We start from the raw sequence: 18,915 nt of genomic DNA, 5'->3' as shown, positions 1-18,915 counted from the left end.
GAGAGGGGTACAGCACTGGGAATATAAGGATGGCATGCAGTACATGGGATTCAAGGGGGATATAGCACAGGAGATGTGATGCAGGGTCCCATGTACAGCACTGTGTATCTAGTCTAAGGTCTCTTGTACAACACCATGTACAGATGGAGCAGAGCATGACTTGACTCTGATAGTTCTCTGCAACAATTTATCTTAAGCCACTGAAAGGGCAAAGAAGCCGCGGCACAGAAAGTTATCTTAAAGGGGTTCTGTCGCCAGGTTCATGAAGTCTGACTTGGAGCTGAGATCCAAGTCACAGAATTGGGCGAGGCCGGCATCCTACAGAGTGATCGCTCTCTCCTTTTACGCAAAAGGAGAGAAGGCTGTCAGTCTGCGTGATGTGAGTGTAAAGAAGTCTGTCGGGCCCAACTCCGTGACTCGGACTTCAGCTCCAAGTCAAACTTTATGAACCTGGCGACAGAACCCCTTAACGCGGTAAAAGTCAAGCTAAGGTTTGCATCAGTATGTCTAATTAATAGGGATATACAGTATTATATGTACAGCACTGTGTATCTATGGTCTGCAGGGGCTTTTGTGCTGCGCTGTGTATGTTTGATCTACCGTCCCAGGGCTCTGTCGTGTCCGCTCCCCTGCCGTCCCAGGGCTCAGTCGTGTCCGCTCCCCTGCCTTCCCAGGGCTCCGTCGTGCCCGCTCCCCTGCCGTCCCAGGGCTCCGTCGTGTTCGCTCCCCTGCCGTCCCAGGGCTCCGTCGTGCCCGCGCCCCTGCCGTGCCAGGGCTCCGTCGTGCCCGCGCCCCTGCCGTGCCAGGGCTCCGTCGTGCCCGCGCCCCTGCCGTGCCAGGGCTCCGTCGTGCCCGCGCCCCTGCCGTGCCAGGGCTCCGTCGTGCCCGCTCCCCTGCCGTGCCAGGGCTCCGTCGTGTCCGCGCCGCTGCCGTCCCGCGGCCCCGTCGTGTCCGCGCCGCTGCCGTCCCGCGGCCCCGTCGTGTCCGCGCCGCTGCCGTCCCGCGGCCCCGTCGTGTCCGCGCCGCTGCCGTCCCGCGGCCCCGTCGTGGCGACGCCCCTGCCGTCCCGCGGCCCCCGTCGTGGCGGCGCCCCTGCCGTCCCGCGGCCCCCGTCGTGGCGGCGCCCCTGCCGTCCCGCGGCCCCCGTCGTGGCGGCGCCCCTGCCGTCCCGCGGCCCCCGTCGTGGCGGCGCCCCTGCCGTCCCGCGGCCCCCGTCGTGGCGGCGCCCCTGCCGTCCCGCGGCCCCCGTCGTGGCGGCGCCCCTGCCGTCCCGCGGCCCCCGTCGTGTCCGCGCCCCTGCCGTCCCGCGGCTCCGTCGTGGCGGCGCCCCTGACAGTTGCCTCAGACGTTGCGTTACTGTATTGCTGTCCTGCACATTACCACAGTAATAATTATTAGGACATTATAGTCCCAGTGTTTCTGGTGGCCCATCACGCACACAGTAGCTTGATCACCTCAAAAGACAAACACAGCTTGGCTCCTCCCACAGCAGTGACATCACCGCAGGTCCTTCAGCCCCCTGGATCTCTGTGGCAGGTCAATGTTTTCTGCCAGGACTGCTGAGTTGTGTAGGAAATTATAGTACCAGTGTTTCTGGTGGCGCCACACAGTTCTGCTACATGGTACATCCATGATGATCTCAACACATCATACACAATGCTTGGCTCCTCCCACAGCAGGGACATCACCACAGGTCCTTTAGCCCACCGGATCTCGGTGGTGGTGGTAGGTTGTTGTCTTCTGCCAGGACAGCTGTGTTGTGTCTTCTGAGATAATAACGGCTTAGTTGTATTCTCAGTGTGTAATTTTTGTCCTCCCCTTCCAAGAGCCTTAAAGTGGTTGTCCCGCGGCAGCAAGTGGGGGTATACACTTCTGTATGGCCATATTAATGCACTTTGTAATATACATCGTGCATTAAATATGAGCCATACAGAAGTTATACACTTCCCCCCTCCGGTGCTGGCGTCCCCGTCTCCATGGCGCCGACTGAAGCCTTCTTCTGCCTGGATTAGACGTGCTTGCGCAGTGTGCTTCTTCTGTCCCGCTGAAGGGGCCGCTCCGGCCTGCCTGCGCCGCACAGGTCTTCTGCACATGAGCAGAAGACCTCTGTGGCACAAGCACGCCGGAGCCGAACAGAAGAGGGCAGACTGTGCAAGCGCGTCTGATCCAGGCAGAAGAAGGCTTCAGTCGGCGCCATGGAGACGGGGACGCCAACACCGGAGGGGGTAAGTGTATAACTTCTGTATGGCTCATATTTAATGCACGATGTATATTACAAAGTGCATTAATATGGCCATACAGAAGTGCTGAACCCCACTTGCTTTTGCGGGACAACCCCTTTAACTGTGTTGTCGGTCAGTCAGACTCTGTGTTTTATATATGCTGTAGGACCTTTGATGGTGTCACCAGGGGGCGGGGCATAACAATCACTCATATACAAACATACAGACAAGTGGTCATTAGTAGTTTGATTGAGGGTCTCACAGCTGCTCTACCTTGTCCATGAGGGCTCCCCAGGCCCCGAGCTCCGTAATGGCGTCTTTCCTGTATTCCTGGTCTTGTATTGGCGCCATCCTGTGCCGCGGGGAGCCACATGGAGCGCTTGGGCTCTATGCTTTGCATTTGCAGCTGTTTTATCCTGTATTATTATCTCTGGTGCATTCTGTGGGCTTAGTGTTGGGGGCTTCATCTAAGAGAGGCCCATGTGAGGGTTGAGGGGGGCACAAGCCAGCAGGGACCCCCACGTCAGAGAAACTGACAGATCACTGCTAGATTTTGGACATCCCGCACCTCTCTTCACGGAGCCACACGTGGACTTGTGTAATGTGACTGTGTGTGAAATGCTGGTGCTTTATGAATACCGGGTGATAAGACTATAGGAGGCGGCAGCTCGGACCTCTCTGCTCCCAGCAGCTAGTAAGGCGCCCCCCAATCCCCACCCTGGACCACAAGAGACCCTGCATGTGGCCCCTTCATTCACTCTCCTATGAGGATGGGAGAAACAGACTATGACTCCACCTAGTGTTCAATGTCGGGAACTACAGAGAATCCTAATGATACAGCCATCTAATAGACTTTGTTTCTATGCGTAGCATTTGCTCTGCTTGCTGTTAGTGAATGGAAGCAATGTTAGTCCTGCTCACACAGCTGATGTCGGTGTTACAAAGTACCAGCGCAGACAATACTTGGAGGTAGACCCATCGTCTGCAGCTGCACAAATCTCTCCAGTGTCCTGATGTTCGCTGCAATATGTTCAATAATTTAGGGGCCATTTGCATCTCGTTTTGGCCACCCATCAAGCATATAATTTTCAGGCCTCATGTCCACGGGCACACATGGTTTCCGAGTGTGGAATCCCGTAGAGGACTCCAGCCATGCCTGCAGCTATGAGGCCTAAGGCCGCCTGCACACAGGCGGAAATCCCGCGGCGGGATTTCCCGCGGGATTTCCGCCACTGAAAGCCTGCATAGGAGTGCATTACAATACGCACTCCTATGCAGACGGCCGAGGTTTGGCCGCGCGAAATGTCGCGCGGCAAACAAACCGCGGCATGTCCTATTTCTGTGCGGGGATCGCAGAGCCTCGCACAGAAACGTCACTCGCCGGGCGCGGGTGAGTACGCGCTCCTCCCTGCAGGCGCTCGGGTCGGGTCCCGCGGTGAGAATTCTCACCGCCGGATCCGACCCGCCCGTCTGCAGGCGGCCTAAAGAGACATTTACTCACCTGTCTGTCTGCTGTGTGGGTCTTCTCCGTCACGGCTGGATCTTATTTCTTCTGCACGGCGGATGCACTCGGCATACCAGCTGGGGTGCCACGCTTTTTTTTCCATTTAAATCTACTGCTTCCCCACGGATCCGCGGCACGGACGGCTTCCATTGAATTCAATGAAAGCCATCTGTGCGAGAAACCGCAGAAAATGGAGCATGCTATGTGTCTTTTACCGTGCGTGCGATCTGCACGCCACGAAAAAATTACTTCTGCAGGTATTTAGTTACCTACAGATGCCCAATGAATGTCTATGGGCATATTGAAGTGCGGATCATCCGCACAGATTCCACAATTCAATTTTGCCCGTGGACATGAAGCCTTAACCCTTTGCAATCCAATTTTGGATTCAAGGTTTCCTAGGGGTTTTTCTCTTTCCGCCATTATACAGTGGCGCCATCTGCTGGCTAGAGCCAGCACTGTGGTATGGGACATGCCAGAGAGGCCCCCGACCACAGAACGGCCAGTAATATACAGTAAGAATACCCTGCCAGACGTCTTCCGACATCCGAGCTGTACAGCCTTCAATCAGAATGTCTTCAGACGTCAGACAGTGGATTGGAAAGGGTTAAGGCAAAATAAAACTACGTTTTAACTTGCTTGTATTTCTTTATTTTTTTGTAGGGTAGTTAAGCCTAGCATGCCAAGTAAATGGTTCCATACATTTAACGTATGCGTTTTTTGTTCCCAAATACCTAACAAAAAAAATGTGTTCAACTACAAAACTTTATAAAAAAAAACATGTTACAGTGAAAAATGTATACGTTTAATATAACCGGGACACAAACGTATGGAAATGTAGAAAACTGCGTAGGTGTGGATAAATGCTGAAACGGTACGATTGCCTTCAAAATTAGAAGTAATAATAGTTTATTTCTGTCAATTTACAAAATGCAAAGTGACTAAAGAAAAGACAAATGTAAATCCCATCAGTATTTGCTGTGACGCCCTTCGCCTTCACAACAGCATCAGTTCCTCTCCGTACACCTTGTACAGGCAGGGATTTTGTAGTCAGGTGTATGATTCACCAATTATACTAAAGTGATGATGATCATCGTTTTCATATGTAGGTTGAAATACAGTCAGTATCTGAAGCAGAAACAACTGGGTTGGAGGTTTAAAACTGGGTGAGGAACAGACAAACTGCTACAGAGGTGAGGTTATGGAAGACAGTTTCCTGCCACAGGTCATACACCCTGGCAAAACTGGAACAGCAGCAAGATACAAGGTAGTTATACTGCATCAGCAAGGTCTCTCCCAGGCAAAGATTTCCCAGCAGACGGGGGTTTCTAGATGTGCTGTTCAAGCTCTTTTGAAGAAGCACAAAGAAACGGGCAACATTGAGAACCGCAGGCACAGCAGTCGGCCAAGGAAGCTTAGTGCAGCAGATGAAAGACACATCATGCTTACTTCCCTTCAAAATCTGAGAATGTCCAGCAATGTTATCAGCTCAGAACTGGCGGAAACTAGTGGGACCTAAGTACACCCATCTACTGTTTGCAGAAGTCTGGCCAGAAGTGGTCTTCATGCAAAAATTGCGGCCAAAAAGCCAGACCTTCAATGTAGAAACAAGGCCAAGCGACCCTATGCATGAAAACATATGAACTGGGATGAAGAAAAATGGCAGCAAGCGCTCCGGACTGAGGAGTCAGAATGTGAAATATATGACTGTAACAGAAGCCAGTTTGTTCGCTTAAGGGCTGGAGAGCGGTACAATACTGAGTGTCTGCAGGCAGCAGTGAAGCATGGTGGAGAGTAGTACAATAATGTCTGCAGGCAACAGTGAAACATGGTGGAGAGTGGTACAGTACGAAGTGTCTGCAGGCAGCAGTGAAGCATGGTGGAGAGCGGTAAAATAATGAGTGTCTGCAGGCAGCACTGAAGCGTGGTGGAGCGCGGTACAATAATGAGTGTCTGCAGGCAGCAGTGAAGCATAGTGGAAAGCAATACAATGATGAGTGTCTGCAGGCAGCTGTGAAGCATGGGAGAGAGCGGTACAATAATGGGTGTCTGCAGGCAGCTGTGAAGCATGGTGGAGAGCAGTACAATAATGGGTGTCTGCAGGCAACAGTGAAGCATGGTGGAGAGCAGTACAATAATGGGTGTCTGCAGGCAACAGTGAAGCATGGTGGAGAGTGGTACAATAATGAATGTCTGCAGGCAGCACTGAAGCATGGTGAAGAGCGGTACAATAATGAGTGTCTGCAGGAAGCACTGAAGCATGGTGAAGAGCGGTACAATAATGAGTGCAGGCAACAGTGAAGCATGGTGGAGAGCAGTACAATAATGGGTGTCTGCAGGCAACAGTGAAGCATGGAGGGAGAGCTGTACAATAATGAGTGTCTGCAGGAAGCGGTGAAGCATGGTGGAGAGCAGTACAATAATGGGTGTCTGCAGGCAGCAGTGAAGCATGGTGGAGAGCGGTACAATAATGAGTGTCTGCAGGAAGCAGTGAAGCATGGTGGAGAGCAGTACAATAGTGAGTGTCTGCAGGCAGCAGTGAAGCATGGTGGAGAGCGGTACAATAATGAGTGTCTGCAGGCAGCAGTGAAGCATGGTGGAGAGCGGTACAATAATGAGTGTCTGCAGGCAGCAGTGAAGCATGGTGGAGGGCAATACAATAATGAGTGTCTGCAAGCAGCACTGAAGCATGGTGGAGAGCGGTACAATAACACTGCAAGAAATTAAAAAAAAATTTTTGTAACAACGTAAGTGATCTGTTTCTGTACAATTAAAACCTGCTGATTACGCTGGTAAAACGGAATAATAGCGGCACGTCTCATTTTCAAGTTCTCTAACCCCTTAGTGACCAAGCTTTTGTTTCATTTTAAAAAATCGTAACTCCTTTATTTATCCATTGATGCAGCTGGATGAGGGATTGTTTTTTGCGGGACGAGTAATATTTTTCAATGGTACCAGTTAATGTACTGAAAAACTTTTAAAAAGTTCTAAGAGCTGATGACCAAGGACGAATTTATGCCGCGTTCCCTGCGGCGGAATAACGCAGCTATTGGGTTTTATTGAACCTAATAGCTCAGTCCTCGCATGCGGGATATTGTGGCGGGAAAAAAATTGTGGCATGTTCTATTTTACAGTGTTTCTCCACGGCAAGATGTCTCCATCAATATAATAATGGAGACTGCGGTAGAAAGCACGTTTTTCCCCAATCCCCAGCATGGACTTTTTTGTTTAGCCCTGCGGGTTTCCCGTGGCATAGAACCATGGGCGTATCCCGCTCTGTCCGTGGGCATGAGTCCTAAGTGGAGTAAATGGGGAAAAAAACGAAATTCTGCCATCCTTCAGTGCGTCTTGTTTCTACAACCGACAAACTGTAACAAAAATGACGTGCTAACTTTATTCTATGGGTCAGTACGATTACTGCGATACCAAACTTATCTAGTTTTTTTTTTTTTTTTTTTTGCTGTACTACTTTTATTTTTTTTCAAAGACATTTCATTTTTTAAAAATTATTTTCTGCCGCCACATACTGCGTTTAATAACTTTTTAATTCTTCTGTCCACATAATTGTGCTAGGGCTCATTTTTTGCGGGATGCCTTGTAGTTTGCATTGCTACCATATTGGAAATCATATGACTTTTTGATCACTTTTTATTGCATTTTTTCTCGGAGACAGAATGACCAAAAAAAGTGCATTTCCAGAGTTCCTAATTTTTTTTCGGACGGCGTTCACTGAGCAGAGTAAATAATGTGTTACTTTGATTGATTGAACTTTTAGGCCCCCCTGTCCACAGCAGTTTAATCACGCCGGCCGACGCTTCCCATAGCATTGCTATGGAAATCGCTGGCACCTGTCCACGAGCGGAAAATCATTGCGATTTTGCAGGTTTCTTGCAAGTTTGGGGGCTGCATTTCAGCGCATGGAGTTGGGGATTTGGTCAGAATGGATGTTGTCCTCAATGCTGAGAAATACAGGCCTATCATGCAATACCATCAGGGAGGCGTTTGATTGGCTCCAAATTTATTCAACAGCTTGATAACTACTCCGAACATCCACCAATGTAATGAAGAACTATCTTCAGTGTAAAGAAGAACAAGGAGTCCTGGAAGTGATGATGTGACCCCATAGAGCCCTGATCTCACATCATCCAGTCTGTCTGGGATTACATAAAGAGACAGAAGGATCTGAGCGAGCCGACATCTACAGAAGATCTGGGCTTAGTTTTCCAAGATATCTGGAAAAACCTCCCTGCCGAGTTCCTTTAAAAACTGTGTGCAAGTGTGCTGAAAAGAACTGATGCTGTTGTGAAGGCAAAGGGCGGTCACATCAAATACTGATGGGATTTAATTTTATCTTTTATTTGTTCAATTTGCATTTTATTAATTGACAAAAATAAACTATTTCTATTTTTGAAAGTGTTCTTACTCTGCAGCATTTTTTCCACACCTACCTAAGGCCTCCCTCACACAGGCGTTTGCAGAAACGCAGCGTTTTTCAGTGCTGCATTTACTGCGATTTTTGGCAGCACTGGCACAGCTGAAAACGCAGGCAAGGAAGCTAAAAGGAAAAAAAAGCAATACTCGCCTTGCAGGTGCCGTCAGGGTCCCTCACGCTTGTCTCTGGTGCTGCTCAAGGCATCCCCTGCACTAACAGATCATCTATTGCTGATAGCGAGGTGTGAGAACCCGTCTCCAGCAAGAAATTGCTGTGATTGGCTGAGCCAGCGCTGAGAACCAATCACAGACGGCAAGCTCTGATTGGCTGAATCAGTCAATGAATGGCTGTCATTGGTTCATCAAGCACTGGCTTTGATTGGCTGAGCCAGTGCCGAGAACCGGTCATAGCAATCTCCTGCTGGAGGCGAGGTTCTCAAATATTGCTGCTAGCAATTGATGATCTGTCAGTGCAGGGGAAGCCTGGAGTAGTGCCGGAGACCAGCGAGAGGGACCCTGACGGCACTTGCTAGGTGAGTATTGATTTTTTTTTTCCATCTAGTGTATCTAGGGCTGATTTTTAGGGTAGGGTTTTATATTTTAAGCCCCCCTCCGAAAATTGGTGTGCGATTAACGCTGCCAAAAGTGCGGTACCAAGTTGTGTCATTTCAATGGGCGACGCACAGCTGAAAACAGCCGAAGATAGAGCATACATAGCTGTCAAGGCGCAGCGTTGAAAGGCCACATTTTGATGCTTGTGTGAACAACCCCATTGAAATGAATGGGAGATGTGTACAGCATTTAGCTCTGCGCTGAAAAGGCAGCGCTAAACGCTGTACAAAAACATCTGTGTGAGGGAGGCCATAAAGTTTTGCACAGCGCAGAGTTTTTTTAAAATGTGTTTTTGACTTGCAGGATGTGTCCACATGGCAGATTTTTGCTGCAGACTTGGACACAGAATCCGTGATGATTTTGCTGCAAATCTGCATCCCATTGCATTCAGTGGGAATCCACGCCGCGGTCTGTAGGGTGCAGATTTTTTCCACATGTGCACTTCAAATTCATGCGTGGAAAAAAAAAGTGACTTATCACTACTTGATGTAGATACCGCATCAAGGATTCTGCATGCAGATTTACCCATTGAAGAGGGCTAAATCCATGTGCTAATCTGCCGCCAATTATTTGCCCAGCCGTAGCAGAAATTTGCAGCTCAGCTGTGGTTTTTAGAGCCTGTGAGGGAGGATCTGCATTGGATTCCGCCATGTAAATGCATCCTTATGCTAAACATGCATTAAAAATGTGATGCGAACACCGAGTCTACAAAATGTATCTATTTCTCGTTCGTTTCATTGGGGGACACAGCTTTGACTGTGGATATAGCTACTGCCACTAGGAGGCGGACACTAAGCAGAAAAAAGTGTTAGCTCCTCCCGCTTTGCTATACTCTTCCTGCAGGCACCAAGCTAATCAGTTTTAACTTAGTGTCCATAGGAGGCATACCTATTGTTCTCGCTGGTCTTCAAGCACCATTCTTTATTAGGGGATCAACAGGGAGGCAGGACACTCCCTCTTACCACACCGAGGTGGGCAAACAGAACGGAGTTAACTGTTCTTTTGACTGTCCCAACTTCCGAGGAAAAGGAGACATGTCCGAACATTAACCTGGACATGGCCCGCCAGCTATAGGGTTCCCACTTTCCTATCACCGGAATGCTCCCTTCCTCGTCAAAGGACAGCAAATGGCAGGGGGGACACTGCTGGAGCATCAGGTAAGAGAGTGGTGAGGATTGTTGGCATCTTGGGTAAGTATGCCTACTCTCCATCTATCCTGCTCTGGTGTGCAGGGCTCTTGTTGTCTTGTTGGGCGCTCCTAGAGCTGTCCCCAGCTGGTGCAGAGTTGCTGGGCTGCAGGCGTAGGCTGTTTGGAGGAGGGGTGCTGCAGCTCTGCTGTGTGTCCTCCGATATGGAGGTCACCGCCGCTCCTCTCACCTTTTTTCCCCCGTTTCTTCATGGCCCCGAGCATACTAAACCAGGCCTTTCAGGAAGGAAGGGGCTTGGGCTTGCTGGCACCGCACAGCAGTCCTTGTCCCTTTTAGGGAGGGAGGGCTATCTCCTACTGGGCATGGGGACTGTGAGGTCAGCGGTACACTAGTACTAGCCCAGCGGCCGCCATGCTGCAGAAAGTGTTTCAGCTCCCCCTCCCTGCTTCTGGCCCAGGTGGTGGGCTTGTGGTTCCCTTGGCTTGTAATTTAGACCCCGGCTTTAGGTGGGTGACGTGGGCAGTGACGCACTTGAGGGGGCGGGAACAAGAGACTTGTGGTCCCATGCTAAATGGCACCAGGACCAAGAATCTGCGTGACTTCAGACCTGCGTCCTCCAAGCCCCAGTTTGGGTAAGCTCTGCCTGGTGGCTAGCTCCCCCCTTTATTAACCCCTCCTGCAATACTGCTTGCAGTTGTAGTGCACCTGATGTCCGGTTAACAGTTAGTAGCATCTGTCTTAGCGCCACGTCTGACACCAAAGCAGAAGACTTGAGACCGGGGTCAGTCAGAGCCCCGCATTATGGGTGTTCGTGCTGCAAGATGAAGTTTTCATGTGGCCAGTTAGAGCCATTGTGTCCTAACTGTATCCCGTTGCAGATCCCACTACTGGCATCCCTCCCGTTCAGCCTTCTCAGGTCGCCGAGCCGGATTGGGCATGCTTCCCTTTACTGGTGGTTTCAGGCCTCACTCAAGTGTTGAGGGCGATTTTGGATATGTTGGACCGCATGTCCTGGAAGTATCTGACGAAGATGACTCCATGTTACAAGGAGAAGTCCTGAGGCAGGCCATAAAAGAAACTTAGGCCCTCGTTCAAGACACCATCTGGGTCTTCTGCCTCATCCTCCCGTTCAGCACCTTCCAAAATACGCTTGGAGTTTAATTGCAGTCGCTCAGCCGGCAAACGGCTTCCAGGCTCTCCATGATGGTGGATCATCTGATAGCCGTCGTAACCGATGCCTTCAGTTATTGGATCAGATACCGTTTACGGCGGCTTTTGTCTTCACATGCCCAAGTCTCCTCATGGGGACTTTGACGAGGTGTTCTAGGGAATGGAATTTTCCCGATAAGCGCTTTGCGATACCGAAGAGCTTAGATCTTATGTATCTCTTTCCAACAGAAATGGTGAAAAACGGTCGGCTTCACCAATATTAGATCCACCAGAGTCGCGGTTAGCGAAACATATCGCACTCTTCCTATTGCGATCGCTTCGTCTTTCTAAGGTGTCTGACAGGAAAATTGAAACCCTAGCAAAACTTCCTTTGAGGCAGTGGGGTCGGCTCTTAGACCAGTTTTCTCCTCGACCTGGGTCAGCAAAGGCGCAGCTGAATCGGCTAAAGAAGTGCACAGAAGTATTCTCTCTTGTTCTTTGACGTCGGATGGCCTGATATGGCGCATCAGATAGGCCAGGCAGGGAAGCTTATTTGTGGAGCTTACCTAGAAACGGCTGAGCTCTTAGCTTGTGCCTCAGCGGCTTCAGTGGCCGCACTTTGTGGCTAAAGTTTTGGGATGCTGATGCCTCCTCTAAAAGGTCCCTGACAAACCTCCCTTTTGTTGGCAGGAGACTTTTGGGCACCAAACTGGATGAGATCCCACCTGCCACGGAATAGTCCCAGGCTGGCGGAGGTTACTTAGAGGTATAGATCTCATTTTGTTCTCCCAGTCCCCGAACCTCAGACAGTAAAGGATAATCGCAAGATCCAAAGTGATGACCCTCTTTCAAACCAAAGCACTCCTGGCATCCAAGACCTCGGCATTCAAGGTCGTCCTCTGCTAAAACCTCTGCATGATGGGCGGTCCGCAGCCAATTTATCCAGGGTGAGGGGATCATTTTCCTAGTTCAGGGAGACCCGGCCTGCCCATGTCTCAGATGCTTGGGTTTGAGAGGTCCTCCTTTTGGGCTACGCTTTAGAATCTAATGCCCAACCTCCCGTTTGCTCCAAACTAATTTAGTATGGAGGGGCCCAGAGTTTCCACACTATTTTGGACACTTTATCTGGATGCGGGTGGATCATTATCCCACCCAGGACTTTCCTTTTTTCTTAGTAACATCTGAATTTTCTGGGCCAGTGTATGTATACAAATCCATGGAGTGATGCCATCCGGGAGGCTCCTTCACCACCACCAGAGGCAGACCTATTCTCTGCCCACCCCGGGGAGCTGCTCTGGGACGTCTCACGGTCTTCAAACTGTGGCCCCCCAATGATACAGACGAGAAAACAAGATTTTGGTCTTACCGTAAAATCACTTTCTCGCTGTCTTCCTTGGGGGACGCAGCACCCACCCAGATAATCATTATGTTTCTTCCTTTTTTCCTCCAGGCTGTTGCTCTACATCGATGGACGCACATGGAGTTATATGTGTAATAACATGATGTGTTGTTATCTGTTACATTTTTGGCTCTTCCTACTGTTTGCATACAAACTGATTAGCTTGGTGCCTGCAGGGGGTATAGGGAAATGGGAGGAGCTAACACTTTTGTTGCATAGTGTCCACCTCCTAGTAGCAGTATCTATACCCCTTGGTCTTCAAGCTCTACCCCTCCCCCCCACCACCAATGAACAAGACGAGAAAGTGATTTTACGGTAAGACCAAAGTCTTGTTAGCGGTCACGGAGAACTGTCTGGGCTTCATACATCTGTAGCAAAGCCGCAGTAACGGGTCAGCCTCTGGCTCTCAACCATGACTGTTACCATTCATTGACATGAAGCAGAGCTCTTGAACATGATGAAGTCTGTTAGAAAGCTGCAGAAGTAGCGATGGAGGTTTATAATATGGAACTGTGCGGCCGGCCCCCGCTAGTGCCCCCTCTCGTTATGGCTTTACTGCATATGATTGGTGTACATACCGTGCGCACGCTGCCAGCAGCATAACTCTACTTTCCTTCTTGCAGGATGGCCGAGCCGCGCTTTAACAATCCCTATTTTTGGCCTCCACCTCCAGCGATGCCCAGCCAGGTGAGAATGACTGCGATGACTCTCTGTGACAATTCATTCCTTCAGCAGCTTCTGGATAGAGGGTGGATCCCTGAGTGCTGCGGCCTCGGAGCGTTGGCCGGGACCTCTGAGCTGCGGGGGGCGCTCCACCTCTGACCCTCATATATTCATAAAGCACCAGCATGTTGTATATCAGTGCATGTAGCGGCTGTGAGACTGGTTGCTGCAGAGTCCCTGTGCTGGACTGCAGGGGGCGCTGGCCAAGCTCCTCTTTACACATACAGAGTGAGGCAATAAGGCAGCCAGTTATTGAGATCGATGAGCTTCTGTGGCGCAGAATGAGCGTGACTATTATCACAACCAATAGCCCCCCTTCCCTCCCATATTCCACACCTATATTCTAAATAGGGGGCCACACAAGTCCTAATGTGTTCACCAATATCCGCAGGAAACATTACATCTACCCTGCAGATATGTGTCTGTGTGGGTGTGCCTGAGGAGGGGTCACGGGGTACATAGACCACCGCACTGTAGGTGTAATGTAATCTTTGTACACAGTGAATCTACCAGCAGAATAGTGAGTGCAGCTCTGGAGTATAGAGGCCCATTTACTCAACGATTATCGCTCAAAGTTCGTTCACACTAATTTGAACGATAATCGTTCAGTGTAAATGCATAAAAATTTCTCACTATTCGTTCGCGGTTTGTTAAGTTGAATTTTCAGTCAGCTTAAAAAACATTGTTGAGTCGCAGGCGTGTCGATCCGTGTAAACGCTCCCTGCTCAGTGCTTCACCTAGAGGGTGGAGCGAAACGCAGACGAGAAGCCCGTGATCCAGCAGCAAGTCTTTTTTTTTTTTTTGTAAACTTTCTGCACGAGCGCCGATGACCTTAGCGGTGACATCAGCGCTCGTGCCGTTGTTTGAAAGACTGTCGGACCGTGTAAAAGGGCCATAATACAGGATGTTACTTGGGATCATTACAGGGTAAGTAATGTATGTACACAGTGACTCCACCAGCAGAATAGTGAGTGCAGCTCTGGAGTATAATACAGGATGTTACTTGGGATCATTACAGGGTAAGTAATGTATGTACACAGTGACTCCACCAGCAGAATTGTGAGTGCAGCTCTGGAGTATAATACAGGATGTTACTTGGGATCATTACAGGGTAAGTAATGTATGTACACAGTGGCTCCATCAGCAGAATAGTGAGTGCAGCTCTGGAGTAGAATACAGGATGTAACTCAGGGTCAGTACAGGATAAGTAATGTATGTACACAGTGACTACTAGCAGAATAGTGAGTGCAGCTCCGGAGTATAATACAGGATGTAACTCAGGATCAGTACAGGATAAGTAATGTATGTACACAGTGACTCCACCAGCAGAATAGTGAGTGCAGCTCTGGAGTATAATACAGGATGTAACTCAGGATCAGTACAGGATAAGTAATGTATGTACACAGTGACTCCACCAGCAGAATAGTGAGTGCAGCTCCGGAGTATAATACAGGATGTAACTCAGGATCAGTACAGGATAAGTAATGTATGTACACAGTGACTCCACCAGCAGAATAGTGAGTGCAGCTCTGGAGTATAATACAGGATGTAACTCAGGATCAGTACAGGATAAGTAATGTATGTACACAGTGACTCCACCAGCAGAATAGTGAGTGCAGCTCTGGAGTATAATACAGGGTGTAACTCAGGATCAGTACAGGATAAGTAATTATGTACACAGTGACTGCACCAGCAGAATAGTAAGTGCAGCTCTGGAGTATAATACAGGATGAAACTCAGGATCAGTACAGGATAAGTAATTATGCACATAGTAACTCCCCCAGCGGAATAGTGAGTGCAGCTCTGGGGTATAATACATTATGCTACTTGGGAGTTGTAATGCTATTTATTCTATACATGTCTTGTAACCTAAATCCACAGCCTGTCATACTCTGGTCAGTTTAGACAATCATTAATGTCCAGTAGATTTTCGGGAAAACTACGACACGTCTTACATAGTCAGCTGTGAACCCCTGATGGTCCATCCCCCGGGTTTGCGGTGCTGTGTCACGCCTATAGGGAGCTCTGTCTCTTAATGGTCTTCAGGTTTCCTGAGGATGCTCCGAGAAATTGTGTCTCTCCCTCCCCAGGTTTCTGGTGCTGAAGTGGTTGCTGTGGGTAAACGGTTGTGTCTGTAAAAAAGTTAGGTCCTGTGTTCACCCGTAGAACAAAATGTGATTGTACTCCGTAAGAGAAACTAAGTGATCTTTATGGGTTTGATACCTTTTAATGGCTAACAAAACGGAATGATGATACAGCGAGTCTTCCAGACTACTTTGGTCTCTTCATCAGGCTTATAAGAGAATTACACTAGCCTGATGAAGATGCATAAGTAGCCTGGAAAGCTCGCTGTAACATCATTGTTTTTTATTAGCCATTAAAAGGTATCAATTCTACAAGAACACTTTGTTTCTCCTACGGATTTGTGTGATAAATGTCTGAAAGGAGAGCGCACGATCAGTAGAGCAAAGGTGAATATTATCGCATTCGCTCTTGCTCCTCTGGTCACTTCACATTCACCTGCCACCATTCCACACCACTCCTCCAATCACATCTTATCTGTCCCCACTCTCCTTAAGTCACATCCTGTTCACTCCCCCGCTCTTCCAGCCAATCCACCCATGCTCTACTAGTCACACCCTATTCACTCCCCTGCTCTTTCAGACCATCCACTAGTCACACCCTATCACTCCCCCGCTCTTCCAGCCCATCCACCCATGTTCCACTAGTCACACCCCATTCACTCCCCTGCTCTTCCAGACCATCCACTAGTCAAACCCTTTTCACTCCCCTGCTCTTCCAGCCTATCCGCTAGTCACACCCTATTCACTCCCCTGCTCTTTCAGCCCATCCACCCGTGGTCCACTTGTCACACCCTATTCACTCCCCCACTCTTCCAGCCCATCCACTCATGCTTTACTAGTCACACCCTATTCCCTCCCTTGCTCTTCCAGCCCATCCACTAGTCACACCCTTTTCACTCCCCTGCTCTTCCAGCCCATCCACTAGTCACACTCCATTCACTCCCCTGCTCTTCCAGACCATCCACCCATGCTCTACCAGTCGCACCCTATTCACTCCCCTGCTCTTTCAGCCCATCCACCAGTCACAGCCTATTCACTCCCCTGCTCTTTCGGCCTATCCACCAGTCACACCCTATTCACTCCCCTGCTCTTTCGGCCTATCCACCAGTCACACCCTATTCACTCCCCTGCTCTTTCAGCCCATCCACCAGTCACAGCCTATTCACTCCCCTGCTCTTTCGGCCTATCCACCAGTCACACCCTATTCACTCCCCTGCTCTTTCGGCCTATCCACCAGTCACACCCTATTCACTCCCCTGCTCTTTCGGCCTATCCACCAGTCACACCCTATTCACTCCCTTGCTCTTCCGGCCTATCCACCCATGCTCCACCAGTCACACCCTATTCACTCCCCTGCTCTTCCATCACTGTGGGCCCCCTTTTATTGCTGTCTCGCTGCTACGGTGCGATTTGTGTATGACTCTCGGTGATTATAACCTGCCACCTTTTCTCTCCACACAGTTGGATAATCTTGTGCTAATCAATAAGATCAAGGAGCAGCTCATGGCTGAAAAGATCCGACCTCCTCATCTCCCTCCCACCTCCATCCCCTCGCAGCAGCCTTTGCTCATTCCCCCATCACCTGCTGAGACCAGCCAGTCCGTCATGTCTCTGCAGAAGCTGCAGCAAATCCCAGGACTGCACCCGCAAGCTGTACCCCAGCCAGACGTGGCACTGCATGCCCGGCCTGCCACCAGTTCAGTCACAGGTACCTCACTGGTATAATGGCGCAATGTCTGTAACCCCGTTACTCCTCTGTGCTGTAGTGAGTGGTGGATGAGAGAGATGCAGCCAATCAGTGGCCACTACAGTTCATGTCCCAGTTCTGAGCCCGTTCATTAAGGTATAATAGGGATTATAGGGGACTTTAGCGCCACTTCTGGCTGCACATCCTGTGTTTATAATGCCCCCGATGTTGGTGCAGGTATTTGCTGTAGCCAGAAACGGCAGCACTGAAGTAGTCTCTATTTAGATGATACAGATTCTACTCTACCTGCGTTCGTGACCTTTCCCTTAGCGTTGCCTTCTGTTTTAGGGCTGGGTCTGTCCTCCTCCCGCTCAAACGTCAGCACTTCAGAATCCAGCACCGGCACCAGCAGTGGCACCCCCTCCATCCCCACCTCCAACAGTCAGACTCGGCTCATTGCAACCTCCCCCACTCTCATCTCAGGAATTGCAAGTGCACCGACGCTGGATTCCATCAAGACCATCCAGGGTCACAGCCTGCTGGGACCAACCAAACCGGAGAGAGGGCGCAAGAAAATCAAAGCAGAGAACCCGCCCGGACCGCCGGTGCTCGTTGTCCCCTACCCTATTCTGGCCTCAGGAGATATTGGAAAAGAGGGCAAAACCTACAGGTTAGTAGAATTTCATCGTCCACTTCTGGTTTTACAGGAGGCAGGATTACTGAATTTTTCTCCCCCCCCCTCCCCACTCTTTCTCGCTTGTTCCTAGGTGTAAAGTTTGCCCTTTGACCTTTTTCACCAAGTCCGAGATGCAGATTCACTCCAAATCTCACACAGAGGCCAAACCTCACAAGTGCCCGCACTGCTCCAAGTCGTTTGCCAATGCTTCATACCTGGCACAGCATCTGCGCATCCACCTGGGCGTGAAGCCCTATCACTGCTCGTACTGTGAGAAGTCCTTCCGCCAGCTCTCTCATCTCCAGCAGCACACCAGGTAAATGTCTGCACAGCCTGCAGGTGACATGTAAAACTCTGATCTCTGGGGACTCGCTGCTGCCACCCTGCATGGTGGTAATATGATAGACCTCATTGGCACTCCATGCAGACTAATAGATGAAACTCCACTAGGATGCTTCTCTGGATTTCCCCTTGCATTTTTTAATCAATCCCTTCCTAGCATGCCTATACATGTACGATGCACGCCAGGTGTCAGGATATGGAGCGAGTGTTGGCCGCAGTTGACGGCCGACACCCACCCGCAACTGGAGAAACCTCCGATTGCGGCTGTTAGCCCTTAAGTGCCACTGTCAAATCTGACAGGGGCATTTAAATGCTTAGATTGGGTCTCTGATGTCCTGAATGGCTACCCCTGAAATGAGATCATGAGGTGCCTTTCGGGTGTCATGACAACCTTGGGCCTCTTGAAGGGCCACAGAGCAGCCATAAATCATTGCCTATTTAGACATGGCTGCGGCACATCTTTACAGAGTGCCAGTCCAGTAAAAGTAACGTATAATACAGTACTAGGCTAGTGATTAAACGACTGCAATTTCAACTCTTCTACGGGGGCTAATTAAAAAATTAAAACTTTATTTTACTTATTTTTACATTTTTTTTATCATTAGAAAAAATTAAAAAAATTAAGTTTTGCAAAAAGTTTAGTAAAAAATCAAAAGTTATGGTGATCAAAAGCTGTGATAAAATACCCATAAAAATGCTTTTTAGTACAAAAATCTATAAACATTTGGTATTACTGTAATTACTGAACCACAGAAGAAAGAGAACGGGCCATTTTTACTGCACTGTGAACATATTAAAAACACCCCAACACACAAAAAAGGTGCAATTGTGCTTTTTGTTTCACATTTCACCCTACTTAGAAATGTTTACAGCTTTTCCAGTACATTTTCAAGTACAACTTGTCGCACAAAAACAAGCCTTATGTAGCTGCGTCACCG

The 18,915-nt window shown here is 49.4% G+C and overlaps 1 protein-coding gene across 4 annotated transcripts in view; it reads left to right on the top strand.

Annotated features, from left to right (window-relative positions):
- The window catches only part of ZNF362 (zinc finger protein 362), a 36,243-nt gene that overhangs the window by 13,476 nt on the left and 3,852 nt on the right, over positions 1-18,915 (top strand). The window contains exons 1-5 of one of the 4 annotated variants that reach the window (XM_066606229.1): positions 10,967-11,832; positions 13,089-13,152; positions 16,734-16,980; positions 17,308-17,629; positions 17,727-17,951. In XM_066606229.1, the coding sequence (XP_066462326.1) occupies positions 13,090-13,152; positions 16,734-16,980; positions 17,308-17,629; positions 17,727-17,951 (857 nt within the window). In that variant the 5' untranslated portion in view covers positions 10,967-11,832; position 13,089. Of the gene's footprint in view, positions 1-10,966; positions 11,833-13,088; positions 13,153-16,733; positions 16,981-17,307; positions 17,630-17,726; positions 17,952-18,915 lie in introns of those variants that run through there. The other 3 variants (XM_066606228.1, XM_066606231.1, XM_066606230.1) reach the window with 3 other exon arrangements.

The sequence above is a fragment of the Eleutherodactylus coqui genome, chromosome 6 (genome assembly GCF_035609145.1).
Source record: "Eleutherodactylus coqui strain aEleCoq1 chromosome 6, aEleCoq1.hap1, whole genome shotgun sequence".
Classification (NCBI taxonomy): domain Eukaryota; kingdom Metazoa; phylum Chordata; class Amphibia; order Anura; family Eleutherodactylidae; genus Eleutherodactylus; species Eleutherodactylus coqui.
Note: the sequence above shows the minus strand (reverse complement) of the source record. Positions and strands in the feature narration are given on the sequence as shown.